This window comes from Lactuca sativa, chromosome 1 (assembly GCF_002870075.4).
Source record: "Lactuca sativa cultivar Salinas chromosome 1, Lsat_Salinas_v11, whole genome shotgun sequence".
Classification (NCBI taxonomy): Eukaryota; Viridiplantae; Streptophyta; class Magnoliopsida; order Asterales; family Asteraceae; genus Lactuca; species Lactuca sativa.
In genome coordinates this window covers 127,941,246-127,958,110 of record NC_056623.2, presented here as the reverse complement: position 1 = coordinate 127,958,110, position 16,865 = coordinate 127,941,246, and the positions used below count along the sequence as shown (strand labels likewise).

Below are 16,865 nucleotides of genomic sequence, written 5' to 3'. Positions count from 1 at the left end.
TTAAATGGGCCGTGTTCGAGTTGGTATATTTTGACCTTCCAACCTGAACACGATGCGATTTACAGGCCTAGGCGATCAGGCTAAAAAGTATCAAAATCAATCATTCATTAACTGACAAACTGAAAAATCTAGATAGAATCATACAATAAAAATCAGTTTTGATGATTGATTACATGAAATGTATTGATCTGTCCAAAACTGAATCTACGGTTTAGTCAGGCATGCCTAAAAAATTCTAGAACAGTAAAAAGCAGAGATTAAGCTACTAAATCATACTAAACTAAATTAATGAGATGATCCACAACCATCCGATCTTCATAAAGTGATAAAATATGTTGAAAATCGCATGTAAACGTCTAGGCTTCAAACTTATCGAATAAGTCAAATTTATATGAAAACTAGTAACTTTTGGATCAAGGAACATGAAAAGATTATCATGTTAAGGGAAAAAATGATCAAATTTTCATTTAAAATCTCCCGAAATCCTGTTTAAAGAAGTACGAGGCTATATCTGACATGAAAACCAAAAGCACGATTGTTTTATGTGGAAAAACACGATCGAAAGAACACTTCGAGGTCTTGAAACTTTAAACTAAAGAAAACAACCTTTTACTGATCAATTTGATCATGTTTGTAGAGAAATCATGATTGAGTTTTGTCTTTTTTTCACACAAAATACTTAATAATATCCTTCAAAAAACTACTTCCAAGCATTCCTTAACATACTTAATAAGATCCTAGCTCCAATTAGGCTCCAGTGCTCAATAAAACTTATCTGAAGCTGCTCCACAAATATCGCCCCACTTAACTTATCTGAAAATGACATCATAACATGAACGGTATAGGAATTCTAATGAAATATGTGAGTTGGACATTATGTAAACTAATGCATATGTAAATGCGTAAATTATGAAGCAAAATGTTAATAAAAATTTCCCTAAATGATGCATAAAATGGCATCTATCAAATCTTCCAAAGCTTAAACCTTACTTGCCATCAAGTAATAAAAAAATTAAACATTATAACCAAGATGGAGAGATGCAAAAGACCTAAAAAGAACTTAGAATAAAAACTAAAATAAAATGAAGGAAAGTAAAAAACATGAACTTAAACAACTAAAACACTTCACTATTTTTTCTTTTTACTTTTTCTTTTTTTTTTCCACATGATCAGACATTGAATCGAGGAAGCTCTAATGGAATCATTACATAGGCAACCATCCTAATACCTTCCATCTTTCACAGACTGCCAAATTTAGAAAGAAGCTCGGCAGTGTAAAGCAATTAACCAACTATAACTTCTATTTTAACTTTATACCTTTATTTGCCTTGCAAGTGAAAATATTATATTTCATAATTTTATAACCTCGAGACTATATAATTAAGAACCAGGATTGAAACATCCTTAAGAACCCGACATGACCAACTCAGCTTTCACCGAAGAAGTTAACCTTCATGTAGCAGTCATAACTCTATGCTTTCACTTTTTCTAAGAACAAAAAATATCAAAACACACAAGTCTTCACTTGTCGGATTTATCTTTGAGATGACTTTTTGATTTGATTAAACTTGAGTTTTGGTGTCTTTGTCTTTAGCTTTGAGTTCTTCAATCAACTTTTGCACTTTTTTTTTTGAAATAGAAAATTACTCGTGTGCCAGATTTGATTGTGTGTACCCGCACCGAGCTCAGATATGACGATTTTGCTCGCTTCTTCTTTTCTTTGTTGGGTATGTAGATATGACTTAAGGTTCTCTGTTACCATGAGGGTAATGTGTATCAACAAATATGGTCATATTATGTGGGTCCAAACTTGCCGATTAAAGTTCGTTTTAAACATTCAAAACCAACTAATTCTGAAACTATTGTTACCGCCCATGTAGTATTTAGGGATGCCATTTCTTTTTATTTTTTACAGTCGGTCTCTCAGACCATTGTGTTTTGCAACCCCTGGTTATAAGAAGTATTACTAAACTTGCCACTATTGATCCAGTAGCTTCGGACTTTCATTTTCCATATTTACAGAGCTATCCAATGTAAGAATGTCATCAACTCATGTAACTTTTTCTGAAAAAAAAAATCTTCTTTTTAAAATTTTTTGAATTTCTAGCACAAAATAAAAACTAAAATAACTAAAAATAAAATATTTTAGATTTTTTTAAATGCATAAAAAATTATGAAATTTTCAAAATTTTATATGAAAATAAAATCCAATAAGGAAAGTAGAAAATTTTTAACTGAGAAACTAAAAAATTTTAAATTTTTAACAAAAATGAGAAATTTTAACACTAACCCCCTCCCCAAACTTATAATGATGCATTGTCCTTAATGCTCAGAGATGATTGAAAAGATCAAAAAATGTCTTCCCAAAATGATTGACAGAAAGATTATCAGAAGGTAGATCAGCAACATTTATTTTAAAGTTCACAACATCACAATCGAATTCCATGGAGATAGTAACAGCAAAAATATCAATTTTGGTTTTAGCATTTTTCAAAAGGTCTTCCCAAAATGATTGAGTTTTTTACGACATGTCCAAATTTCCAATGTCCAAGATGTAAAATTAGCGGCAAAAATTAATTCATTCACTTGGACAACAACATCCTCCAATACACCTTTTCGCTGTATTGTTAAGTGATCAGCCGACTGAATGATAGTCCCGATCATTTAAGAATATCTTAATTTTAATATTTCAAATGCAGATAATGGGATGAAGTTGAATGATACACGTAAATCAAGCATTGATTTTGGAAAAGTAATGTGTCCCAATTTACAAGGAATCGAGAAAACTCTCGGATCTTTGCACTTTGGGAATAGTACAACTAGCTTATACTCTTTCAAAATCGGCTTGGTTTGTTTGGGAGTTATTTTCTCTTCATCTCTTTCAGCCCCTTTTTAACCTAAAACTTCTTCACTTTCTTTTTCAGCCTCCTCTTCTGGTTTAGATTTACTTGGGCCTACATAACTTTTCTCACTTATCAAGGAAATTACACTCACATTAAGTTTTAGATTGTGTTCGGTCTAAGCAAGTATTTCCCCTTGAGACTCCAATCGACCCACAAAAGTGTTAACTTTAGACACCTGTTGTTTCGATTTTTTTTTTGTACTAGCTCGAGTTTCATTCTGGAACACATGAGTGTTGGTGGCTAGACTTTTTACTATGTCTTTTAACGCTATGCTAAAGCTGCTAGATTGATGATTTGAGTTCTACGGAAAATTTTGATTCGGAAACTACTATTAATTCTAAAAAATCTACTAAAAACCCGGCAGCTGAAAATTTTACTGCTCCTAGAATCTGGGTCGATTCTGATATTGTTGCCATTGATGAAAATTTTTTGGAAAATTTGGAAGATAGCTTCCGATAGATTTTACTATAGCTATATCCTCTTGTAACAATGGGCATGTGTCAGTAGGATGGTCTGTCTTCAAGCAGATTCCACACTGTTTTTCTGTAAACTCCTTTTTGTTTCGTCAGCAGCAGAACTGCTTTTTTTAGTTCAAAACTTTGGGCTTCCAAATGATGTGGGCTAACTTCTTTGACTCCTCATGGGGGATCATCATGCCACTCTTCTTCGTTCCCATAATGTTTTGACTGAATGTCAATCTTTTCTATCAAGTCCCAAATTTATGTTTGTGTCGCATCCCCTAAGGATCCACCACTTGAAACATTTATCAGGCTCCTCTCATGGGAGTCAAACCTTTACAGAAACAACTGTATAGCTAATAATTGTTTCTTCATGTTGTATGAACTTAACAAGTAGCTTTTTGAATTGCTCCCAGTACGTATGCAAAGCTTCTATTCTTCCTTGATTCATACCTTGGTATACCTCTGTCACAAGACCATGTTAAGAGTAAGAATTAAGTTTATGACCTTTAAATCATTGTAATTTTTATTTGAAAATCTAACATATCAATTCCTCATAATTTAAAAATCTATCACATTAACTTATCAAGTCATTACACTTTCAAAATCTAAGCTACGGTGTCACTATACCTTGAAAATCCAAAATTGTTTGAATTTGACTACTAATTGTAGCATCGTACTTTCATTTTTTCCATTATGGTATTATACTTAGTGTTATTAATTATTATAGTTTAGTTTGTAACAACATTTGTTCTAAGAATAATTTTACACATTATTCGTTGTGCTTGCTATTATTCTACCATCCGTATCAAAGAGATTAGGTTACACTTATGGTTTTTCAAAAAGAAATGATCATGCATTTCCTATTTTCTTAGGATTTAATGTTATGCATCTAAAGAGGGGTGATTTAATAATATTGTATTTTTGTGATTTAGGAGGATGAGGATTCCTACAAATGGCTATGTTTTAAAGACGAAATAAGGCTCTCGCTAGCCAATTGACCATTGACTGATGTGGTCATTTACCAAAACATCACATCCAAAATTTTATCTAATTTGCAAAAATGTCACCTTTGTAAATTATAGCTTTACGAAACATTTTTGGTAATTTTTAGTTTTTATTAGGACATTACCATTTTACTTTTTCTTACAAATTTATAATTTTTATTTGAGAAGTTTATTTATCTTTTATACGTACATTGTAGTTTGAATTATTGCATTTTATTTTGGTTGTAATGTTAAAAGCTATCAGTTTTCATGTTCTTTATATATTTGGTACTGAATTTGAAACATGTATGAAAGGATATGAAGTAAAAGAAAAAAATAGTATGCCCATTCTTTTAGCAGATATAGAAACAAACCATCCATAAAACGTTCACAAATCAAAAAAATGAAAATGTTGTGAGGGATTAACACCAACAAATGACAGAATTTTCCATTGCTATTAAGATGAACTAAATTCTTGCCATAACGTTTCGTAAACAATGTTCTTTTACCATATTTGATGACAACTTTTTGGTATCTCTTTTGCTACAACTAAAAGTTCCAATGGGGACTACTTGTCCTAGGGATAATTCAATCATTGATTTTTTGCAAAATATCATCGACGGTTCTTATGTCTGACACACTTCAAAAAGGAGAAATATATTTATTGATAGTACATAGTAGAAATATTAAGAAAATCATTTGATTCTTCACTCGCACGTAAAATCAATCCAACACTTAAATGTAAACGGTTATTGAAAAATACAAACTATAGCACATAATTTATAGTAGATGACACTCCAACTAATTCTTCATCACGATTAACCAAATGTTGTTTAAACAAGTTTGGCGATGATTGGCAGACATACCTTTTCCAACTGATTAAGTGCCTTTTCATACTCATCAAAATCATCAAGCTGGCTTTCATTAAGAATTTTACTTGCTTTTTCTATGGCGATTTCCATTATTTCCATGTCTTTCTTATGAATCATCTTAGTATTGTTTCCTATTTTCTTGATTTTGCTTTTCACATCGTCAATGTAGCCCTCCAATGCATTACGTACAAAAGTCTTCTTCTTGTACTCCTCGTCTTGTAATTTGTACTTATGAGCATCATCAAGCATTTTTTCGATATCTTGCGTTGTAAGCCTTTCCTTGTAATTGGTAACTATAAGCCCTCTTTTTAGGCCAGTTGTTAACTCCACTCCCGAGCAATTTAAAATACCATTAGCATCAACGGAAAAGGTGACTCTTATCTTTGACTTGCGCTTTGGCGCAGGTGGAACTGCAACATTGAATTTTCCCAACCAATTATTATCTACTGCCCTACTTCTCTCACCCTGATAGATATTGCAACCTATAATCTCTTGGTCATCCTCAACAGTCACATAAGTTTTTTCATTCTTGATTGGTATTGGGGAATTTCTTTTAATTATAACAGACATAGAGCCATCATACAAATCTGTACCAAGTGACAAAGGCACAACATCTATCAACACTAAGTTCTTAACTCTTTTACCGGTACATCCAGTTAATTTTCCAGCAAGAACTGTTGCACCATATGCAACTGCCTCATCAGCATGGATTTTCTTAGAAAGCTCTTTTCCTTGGAAGAAGTCTGTCAACATTTGTTGTACCTTGGGTATCCTGGTTGACCCACCAACTAATACTACCTCATCTATATCTTTTTTATTCATTTGTGCATCACCCAAACATTTTTCCACCATCTCTATACACTTACTAAAGAAGTCTTCATTAAGCTTTTCAAACTTTGCACGAGATATTCTCATAGAAAAATCAACACCGTCATGTAAGCTGTCGATATCGATAATAGTATCAATAATTGATGAGAGAACTCTTTTTGCTTTTTCACAAGCTACCCTCAACCGAGATAGTGCTTTTTTATTCACACTGATGTCTATCTTATGCTTTCTCTTGAATTGTTCCACAAAATAGTCAACCATCGTGCTATCAAAGTCCTGACCACCTAAGTGAGTGTCACCGGCAACAGCCTTAACTGTTATCGTACTATTCTTATCAATGGTGACAAGAGAGACATCGAAGGTACCACCACCCAAATCAAAGATAAGCACATTTATTTGACGAGTTATATTATTTCTCATGTCTAATCCATATGCGATTGCTGCCGAGGTTGGCTCATTAATTATCTGTAGAACATTAAGTCCAGCAACATGACCAGCATCCTTTGTTGCTTGGCGTTGGGAATCATCAAAATAAGCTGGTACCGTGATGACTGCATCACGTACAACATTACCAAGGAATTTCTCTGCAGCTTCTTTCAATTTAATAAGAACCATGGATGAAATCTCCTCTGCTGAAAACTCCTTCTCTTCACCATTGTATGAAACTACAATCTTTGGAATGTTGCTAGTTCCTTTTATGACTTTGAAAGGCCATAACTTAATGTCCTCCTGAAGTTTCGCATCATTGAATCTCCTTCCAATCAATCTTTTTGCATCTGAAAATCCAGCAAGTTTATATTAATCACTAACGAATAGCAATTTTATGAATTCTAAGAGCTTAAAACAAAGGACGAAATGAAGTAAAATGCAAACCATAAATGGTGTTGGTAGGGTTCATAGCAGTCTGGTTCTTAGCACCTTCACCTATTAGGCGTCCACAATTCGTGAAAGCAACACAAGATGGCATTGTCCTATTTCCTTGATCATTGGATATGATCTCAACTTGGTCATTTTGCCAAACACCCACGCAAGAATATGTTGTTCCAAGGTCAATACCAATAGCCGCAACAGCTTTTCTATCCATGACTGGTAAAACCTGCATTTGACACATAATGGTTATTCATTTTGATAATTATGCTCATCTAACTCTTCAAAAATATATATATGTGCGCAAAATAACTACCTTTCAATAATAATAGTAAACAAACAATAATTTCAAAAAATATATGGATGGTTCTTTTATGTTATTTTATTTTTTTTGTAGAAGTTATTTAAGTTACTTTCTCAAATAAATGTTATTTAAATTAACAATTTCTATGCATTGTTTAATTAAACACTATTTTTTTCTTAATTTTAAAATTTATGAAAGGCCTCAAACTTGATTATGAGAAATGCCCTCACATTATAGTCCTAATTTGATTTTTTTCGAGTGGAAAACAAAATTAATAAGATAACGAAGTGTTGTTCAAGTTCAATAAAGACTTATTTGCTTCAATTATTCACGACACATGACTAATAGATAATCACATATTTTTTTTTATCAAAGCTTCTACTTTAATTTGTATTATCAAGCAATTAGTTTTCGAACTTCATGTTGCTTTACCTAAATATTATATATATATATATATATATATATATATATATATATATATATATATATATATATATATATATATAGAGAGAGAGAGAGAGAGAGAATAGTTCACTTGATATTCTAAAGAAATAGAGATCATGAGATTCAACATCAAAAACATATTACGTATTAGCCGCTCTAACGCTCTGGCGTATCGGCAACAGCAGGGTATCCCTAGTCATAAAATAAATGAATATATGATAGAGAGGTATGATCATATATGACGACACATGTTTATACACATATGTCAGAACATAAATGATCATATATACATGTCTATTTAGTAATAGATTAACTAATCATATATGATTATGGTGGTTTTTGGTAGAGGAAGTGGTGGTGGCAGAGGTTGTGGTGGTAGAGGTGTCGGCGGTTGGAGTTGTGGGGTGATTTACTGGTAGAGATGGTGTTAGTGGTGGTGGCGGCGATGGACGTGGTGGCGGGGAAGGTGACGGGAGAAAAGGAACGAGCAGCACAAAATAATCATTTATGGTTATAACTCTCTCGTCATGCTGACATGTCGGTGCGCTAGTACAGCAAATGAGAAATATATAACTGAGGTTCAATCTCAATATCTTTATAATTTCTAAATCTCAACGTAACACACACACACACACACACACACACACACACACACACACATATATATATATATATATATATATATATATATATATATATATAGAGAGAGAGAGAGAGAGAGAGGACAGTTCACTTGAGATTCTAAAAAAATAAAGATCTTGATAATTAACCATAACCACATATTTCTTATTTGTCGTACTAATATTGTAGCGTAACGGCAGGAAAAGAGTACGCTTAATCATAAATAATTATATAGGAAAGAAATATAAATATATATAATTATACATGTTTATACATACATGCCTAATTATAAATGATTATAATATATGTACCTTTACATACATTGAGTAATTATATATGATTATGTTGGTTGGTGGCAATAGAGGTGGTGGTAAAAGAAGTGGTGGTGATATATGTGACGTTGACAGTAGTGGTGGCGTCGGTTGGTGGCAAACATGTTGGTAGTGATAGCGGTGGTGGTAGCAGTTGTGGTGGTGAGGAAGGTTTATGGGGAAAAAAGTAACGGACGACGTTAAATAACAATTTATGATTATAAATTTTCCGCCGCGCCTGCATGCCAAAGCGCGAGAGCGGCAATAAAAAATATGCGACTAAGGTTTAATTTAATGATCTTTAGTTTTCTCAGAATCTCAACTGAACCTATTTATATATATATATATATATATATATATATATATATATATATATATATATATATATATATATATATATATATATATATATATATATATATATATATATATATGGAAAAATGAATATATCCTTAAGGGTATATAATCTTAGTTACCAAAACTCACAATTATACATCGTTTTGTATCATATATATATATATATATATATATATATATATATATATATATATATATATATATATATATATACGAGATTGACACCCCCGCACCCTGACTGCTAGCTACAGTCCACGAACTACCAAGTCAAGGGGTGACAAATGTCACAATTTATAGACGCTTGTAGGGCGTCAGGTACTCTAGATATATATACACAATGTAATTGTCTAATGTTCTTATAATTCCACTTCTAACTTAATTTACTTCCATGATTTTTATAAATTTCACACTTATTTTTCTCCTACATAATTTTCATTTTCAACTGTAATATATATAGACCAGTAGCTGTTCGACAATAAGATGTGATGTAAGAAGAAGATAATAGTGAAATTTCGAAAATATTTAAAGTAAATCAAGTTATGGGTTGAAGTTTAAAAACATTATAATGAATGTATAAAAGAAAACGACATATTAATGTGAGTTTGGGTACCTAAACTTATATACCATTAAGGGTATTTTCACTTTTTTCATATATATATATATATATATATATATATATATATATATATATATATATATATATATATATATATATATATATATAGGTTCAAATGTTGATTGACATCTATTATGCGGACGTGTAGACAATGTTATTCTGTGAAAATGATAAAGAAAATATGTTGTTTGATAGTATAAATATTTTCAATCTTACATAACTATTGTCATTAACACACATTCTCAATAATTAAATCCTCTATAAGGTTATTATGCACTTTTTGTTGTTATTCTCTTTCAGTCGTATTCTGTCATAATAAAAATGTGTAAAAAACGATGTGTGGGAACAAAAATAAATAAGAATTGTGAGAATGCATGAAAATGATGATATTTTTGTAAGATTAAACGTATTGATATTACTAAACAAATTATTATCTTGGTTCCTTGGTTAATTATGGTTCTGTATTGAACATCATCCTTTATATATATATATATATATATATATATATATATATATATATATATATATATATATATATATATATATATATATATATATATATATATATATATATATATATATATATTGAGGATCTATTTCAAACTCATATTTTTCAGCGAATTTTTTCATTTGAGTATATTTTTTTAAAGTTATTAATACATTAAATCGGCCGTATAAAAATGCATTCGAGAAAAAAAAATCACAAAAAAAAATGCACATATGAAAAGTACATATTTTTTACAATTTTTTTTTTATGTTGCAAATGAACTTCTACAAGACCGACTAATTCTTATGTCGGTATTTTATTTTAAATTCATAAGAAAAAATTCGTGGAATTCGCCGGAGAGTGTTGGTTAGCAGAAAAAAAGTTACTTAATACAATATTTGAGTTGAAGACTTGCCGTTTATTTTGTCGTTGATCTCTTGTTCTTGTGTATGTCCTACTTTCCAGCATGTACATGAATCAGAAACACAATAAAGAGTTAGGTTTGTGTGACATAATAATAAGCTTTTAAAAAGCAGAACGCTTAAAGAATCTCGAATCTATTACGATTCGGATTTTGACCTGCTCTTTTGGAGATTTTTTCACAAGAAATTATCCGTAGCTAAAAGGTTCATGGAAAAATATCTCATAAACGATTTATAACAACACTTTGTATTAATCTTACCTTTTCAAATTGAATGTATGAATCCATTCTTCCCCATCCCTTCATCTATATATACATAGCAATTTCAAAGTTATATTTCTTTTCCTTTTGTATTATATTGAATTTTTAAAGACTTGGAATTCGTTGTATATTATCTGGTTATTAAAAGACTTGATGGGAAATACCCACTTGTTTTATATTAACCATTTGACTTATAATATAGAAGAAGTCTTTGTATATTATCCGATTAGAGTTTTTTACCAAACCGGTGTTTTTTGAAAACTTATTTCCCAAACAAGTGTAGTTTTAAACGTATTTACCATTTAGGGTTAAAAAAAAAAAAAAAAAAAAAAAAAAAAAAAAAAAAAAAAAACAAAACAAAACGTAAGACGCAACCACAGAGACCAGTCGACGTTCTGATACCCATTCCCCAAAGTCACGTCTTCAATTGATCACTTCTATCGTCGTTTGATTTCAGCCATAGCCGACGCCGGCGGCTCCGATTCCGGACACAAACGGACACCGGCGACTTGATTCCGACAAGTACTCCACTGCAGAAGACGACGGGGACTGGTTCTTCTTCGATTATGGCCATAGTTGACGTTGGTGAATCCGATTCCGGCCACAACAAACTCGATTGTAGCTTGACTTCCTTGTAAGTTCAAATCCTCTTTTGATTTTTGATTTCAGCTTGTTAGTTTTGGATTGATTCCAACTATTAATTTCTATTGCATTCCACTGTTATTTGCAAACAGCAAATAACAATTGATTTCTACTATGATTTATAATTGTAATTTGTTTATTTGCAATTGTTATTCCACATTTGATTACTCCTTTGATTTACAATTGTTATTTGCTTCAACATTCATATTTTAGAGCAATTTTATGATTGAATTTATGTTTTGTTCTAGATGGAGGTTGTTACAATGCTTTGTTATTGGGGTGGGACAACCTGTGATGGACCAGATGGTATAAATTATAGCAAAGCTCCAAAAAAAGCAATCAATGTTAACCGTAGAATACAATTTGATGAATTGATTGACTGTATATATCTTGCTACATCTTTTGATAAACAACACCACCGCATCAACTTAATTTGTAGATATCCATCGGTTGGTATTGGAAATATTGTAAAATACATTCCTCTTCCCATCAAAGATAATGATGATGTTGGCATCATGTTTGATGTGCTTCGTGTCCATCAAGAAGTAAGTAACATTGATCTCTATTTAGAGGTTGAAGACATTGATTAAATTCGACACATAGAGATGGAATCTAGGTATAAACATTTGTGGTTTTACATGATTTACAAGTTTCTACTTATTTTGAATGTGATAACTTATTTTGTAAAATTTTATAGCAGAAATCATGAATCGGTTGTGCTAGAAGAGCAAAGGAACAATGAGTTACTATTACCTAATACACACCATGTTAATGCGATATCAGATATGATTCATAATGAAGATTTCTACACAATTTCTCAAGCTGCTGTTGTGAGTAATGGAATAATTAGTTGACATCACTCAAGAACAGGAACCACCACATGTAGATAGGGGTGAAACATCTTTTGACAACAACCATCAAGTACCATCAACTTTTACCAGTATAGAAGAAACAAATGTGATTAGTGATGGTAATTGGACTGTGTCACAATCAATAAGCAAGAATGATTTTACACGGGAGCTGGAAAAAGATTCTTTCAAGGATAAAGAAGAACTTATGAGAGCTATTAAGCTCCAATGCATTAATACACATAGACAATTTGAGGTTATTGAGACACGCCCAACTCTATGGAGCATAAGATGCAAGTTGCATTTACAATCTGGTTGTAAATGGCAACTTCGTGCAAGTAAATGAAAACGAAGTGGAAATTTTGAAATTACAAAGTACATTGGTCCACATACTTGTTTAAACAACAATATTTCTTTAGACCATACAAACCTAGACGCAAGCTTGATCGCTCAGGAAACCAAACACCTTATAAAAGAGCAACCTTCTATTGGTGTTCCTGCTTTGAGAGCCGAAATAGTTGATAAGTTAGGCTATACTCCTTCATACAAAAAGCTTTGGGCTGGAAAGCAGAAGTAAATTGAACAAGTGTTTGGCAATTGGGAAGAGTCTTATGCTGCTTTACCAAAAAATTTTGGTGCACTTCAGAAGTTCAATCCAGGGACTATAGTCGAGTGGTGTGTTTCGAGATCAACCGATGCGGAACAGGTGGAGTTTAGACGTGTTTTCTGGGCTTTTGTTCCTTGTATTAAGGGGTTTGCACATTGTCGACCTGTAATTAGTATTGATGGCACACACTTGTATGGTAAGTACACGGGAAAGATGTTGATTGCAATGGGAGTTGATGGTAATAATCAGATTTTGCCACTTGCATTTGCTATTGTAGAAAATGAATCATATGATAGTTGGAATTGATTTCTTTCTTATATCAAGAGTCATGTGGTGAAAGAGCATGAAGGCATTTGTTTAATATCTGATCGTCATTTGGGAATCCTAAAAGTAGTCAATGAGCATGGATCTCCATGGTTAGAGCGACGTGGTTTTCATAGGTATTATTACTATTTTTTGTATAACTTTTTTCATAGTTATTGTTTATAAGTAACATTATTTTTTTTACTCTATAGGTATTGTTTACGACATTTTATCAACAACTTTAATGACAAGTTTCGCAATTCAGAATTGAAAGCTTTAGCTTATCGTGCCGGGAGTCAGAATCAAGTTCGAAAATTCAACTCCATCATGGAAGAAATTGGGAAGCTAAATCCACAAGCTCGACAGTGGCTAGAGAAACATCCACTTGATAGATGGACACTTGCACATGATCGTGGGAGAAGATATGGGCTTCTCACAACAAATTTGTCAGAGATTTTTAACAGTGTACTTAAAGGTGCTCGTTTTTTACCAATCACAGCTTGTGTCCAACTTACTTTCTATAGATTGGTACATTATTTTGAAGTGAGGCGTCCTTTAGGATCTAGTGCTCGAGCTAATGGAAATGCATATACTCCTCAAGTTGTTGTAAAACAAGTGGCTTTGATGTCAAAAGCAAGTGCACACTCATTGAGATCTTTTAATCGAGAGAAAGGTATATTTGAGTTGATAACTCAAAGAGGAAAAAATGTGCAAGTAGTTAATTTGGACAAAAAAACTTGCACGTGTGGTAAGTGGGAGATATTTAAATATCCATGTTCTCATGTTTTGAGTGTATGTGCCAAACTATCCTTGAATAGTTGGCAATACGTTCATAAATGTTACTCCATTGCAGAGTATTGTTCTACTTGGGCATCCGAGTTTTCCCCACTTCCTCATGAAGCGTATTGGCCACAATCTTCATCTAGACAATTGCTTCCAAATTTAGAGCTTTTACGGAATAAAAAAGGTCGTCCCCGCTCAACAAGACTACAAAATGGAATGGATATCAAAGAAGGAAAAAATGGATACCTTTGTGGGATTTGTAGGCAAAGTGGTCATAATAGGAAAAAATGTCCCTCTAAGCCAAGGTGAATGTAGAGACATTAAAGCTAATCGGTTTAATCAATAGATATATTTATTTTTTCATTCCGTTTTTGTAAGAAGTTGTAATTGGATTTGTACCCAAAAAAATATATCGTACGTTTGATGTTGGCTTTAATCTACGATGTCTAACATTATTATTTTTATCAATTAATCTTATTTACAATTAAGGACATTTTTTGAGATTTCATTAATTTGTTATGATGATTAAATGGGATATAATACATTTGTAATTTTTTTATGTAAGTTATATAGCAAAGGGTTTAAAAAATGTCAAAAGTTATATTAAAAAACACTAAAATTAAAATAATAGCTGAAAATATTAAAAAAGTTAAAAAAATACTGTTTTGGTAAATATTTTGAATATTATACTGCTTTGGTAAATATATTTGAAACTACACCTATTTGGTAAATATTTTTTTCAAAGACACTCATTTGGTAAAAAACTCCCGAGATTATTAAAAGACTTGACGGGAAATACCCACTTGGTTTATATTAACCATTTGATTTATAATATATAAAATTTATTAAGGGTGAGTAGAACCGAAGAATAAAAAAACAAAAAAAACCGAAAAAATTGAAATTAAAATAGAAACTGATGTTTCGGGTTTGAGTGTTTTTAAAATCCGAAACAATAGGTTTAGTTTCTGTTTCAGTATATGTAAAAGCCTAACCGAATTATATATATATATATATATATATATATATATATATATATATATATATATATATATATATATATATATATATATATATATATATGTTCAGTTATCATGTTTTGTAGTTTAAAAATAAATAATATTATGAAATATTATATAATATTGAGCGTTGAGTTCTAACAGACAATTTTTACTAGAAATGAAGTAAAACTATGTTTATAATCACTCGAAAAATATTGGAAGTCTTATGAGATTCCAATCAAAAGTCAAATACTGAAATTTAATGAAATATAAAATTTGAGATAAGTAAAATTTTATTATTGAAAGTTGTAGATAATTTCGTTAGAAACATTTAGACGAAAACCTCATCGAAATCCGAGTTATAACGAAGAAGTTATGATCAATCGAATATCCGCGACAATAGTGGCAAACACTATTTAGCGTAAAAAGTGAGTTTCGATAAACTACTTTTTAGCCTTAGTGATGTAAATGAAAGTTGTAGTATTCGTTAAACCAAGAACTTTCATAAAAAGAACGTCAAAATCTGACTTCGTATGAGGAAATTATGATTTTTTTAAGTTTTGGTATAGTAGTAGACGGCTAAAAAACTCGAAATAAAGATCAAGTGATTTTTAGCTGATGCAACCTGAACGAGAATCGAAGGTCTAGTCAATAATAGTACAATGGTAAAAAGACAGACGAAAATGGACGTCAGATGAAGAAGTTATGAATTTTTAACAGATTTTCCTGTCTCGATTTGTTAAAAATAATAATATTAAAAATAAATTCAAAATTAGCCGACAGAGTCTAAACAAAAATTGTACAGCATAACTTCACCTATGTATGCATATAAAGAATGTCGAAAATGGAACTTGTATGCAAAAGTTATGGATTTTATATATTCGGTACACAACATTCGAGAAATCACGAGAACCGAGAAATATCGCATGGCCAGGTTCGGCCACGTTGCCCTTGCTCGCGAGCCTGCTCCGTGTTCCAGTTGATGAGTCATCCGAAGTAGCTACCGACGCGTGTCGTTGAACCCTGCACCCGAAGACGCGACCGGGTCCGAGACCGCCACCTGCCCAAGCCTTCGCATCCGACGCTTGGCACCCCCTCGCATGCGACGCGTGTTCTTCTCCTTCCTTCAGAACCGACCTCTCGCACCCTATACAAGGGAGGGTGCGAACCCTCCCGGTTTTGGTTGAATTTTTGTTTACTTTTGCACCTTGCACCCTCTTTCAAGCCACTTTTAATCCCCGAAGCCCCGAGAACCTACCGAACACCCAAAGAACGTCCCGAAGTGCCTGAAGACCTCGGGAAATTTATCTTTTTGGTTTGAAGCTCAACCCTCACAAGGCCCGGTTTAATAAAGCTCCCTATTTTCATCGAAGAAACTTATTTATTAGAACAAAGTGCTGCCCAAATTACTATTTTAATCTCCGGTTATTTCACGATGAGTTCAATATATAGGAACAATTGTATGTTATGTTTTATATGTGCTATGTGCTTTTCCATGTTAATTTCCCATGTTATTATTTCATGCTATTATGATAGCAAAGTTGTACCTTTGACCATGTGATCTATGAAAGGACTAGTATCACAGTGGTATTGGTTTGTAGCCTTTGGCCGTGTAGAGCATGTCTCATAAGAGAATGACTTCTACCCTTAGGGCATTGGCCGAACGTTAGATAGGGCTAAAAGCTTGAAATCTACCAAAATGTTAATCAGAAATTGTATGTCTTCTATTCCATTTGGGCTGAAGCTTTATTGATGTATTTCAAGTATTGAAATTCTTATGTCTCATTGATTGTATATCTGTGAATCAAATCATTGATTGATATGGAAAGCTTCTCACATGATTCACATATGCCTTTGTTATTCCTCTTTGCTTCTGCCATATTGATGTATATATATAGCATAACGTTATATTGTATCTATTATTGAACTCACTAAGCGTCACCGCTTA

General features: G+C 32.1%; 2 protein-coding genes across 3 annotated transcripts; one reads left to right on the top strand and one right to left on the bottom strand.

Moving 5' to 3' along the window:
* Positions 1–4,988: 4,988 nt before the first annotated feature.
* LOC111893566 (heat shock cognate 70 kDa protein) lies at positions 4,989–10,821 on the bottom strand. Of its 2 annotated transcripts, none has more exons than XM_023889652.3 (4): positions 10,737–10,821; positions 10,470–10,508; positions 6,921–7,143; positions 4,989–6,823 (listed from the first exon to the last, which is right to left on the bottom strand). In XM_023889652.3, exons 3-4 carry the CDS (start codon positions 7,129–7,131, stop codon positions 5,181–5,183), a joined length of 1,854 nt encoding a protein of 617 aa, XP_023745420.1. In that variant the 5' UTR covers positions 7,132–7,143; positions 10,470–10,508; positions 10,737–10,821; the 3' UTR covers positions 4,989–5,180. The 2 variants fall into 2 exon arrangements, with proteins under 2 accessions (XP_023745420.1, XP_023745421.1); XM_023889653.3 differs by lacking the exon at positions 10,737–10,821 and adding an exon at positions 10,634–10,707.
* Positions 10,822–12,899: 2,078 nt separating this feature from the next.
* LOC111893499 (uncharacterized) lies at positions 12,900–14,241 on the top strand. Its single transcript, XM_052767511.1, has 2 exons — positions 12,900–13,273; positions 13,349–14,241. Exon 2 carries the CDS (start codon positions 13,464–13,466, stop codon positions 14,226–14,228), a length of 765 nt encoding a protein of 254 aa, XP_052623471.1. The 5' UTR covers positions 12,900–13,273; positions 13,349–13,463; the 3' UTR covers positions 14,229–14,241.
* Positions 14,242–16,865: the final 2,624 nt, after the last annotated feature.

Excerpts from the sequence above, each read along its gene's own strand:
- LOC111893566 (XM_023889652.3), bottom strand. The coding sequence starts at position 7,131 with ATGGATAGAAAAGCTGTTGCGGCTATTGGTATTGACCTTGGAACAACA. Across the intron at positions 6,824-6,920 it reads CCCTACCAACACCATTTATG|ATGCAAAAAGATTGATTGGA; the intron begins GTTTGCATTTTA and ends CTGGATTTTCAG.
- LOC111893499 (XM_052767511.1), top strand. The coding sequence starts at position 13,464 with ATGGAAGAAATTGGGAAGCTAAATCCACAAGCTCGACAGTGGCTAGAG.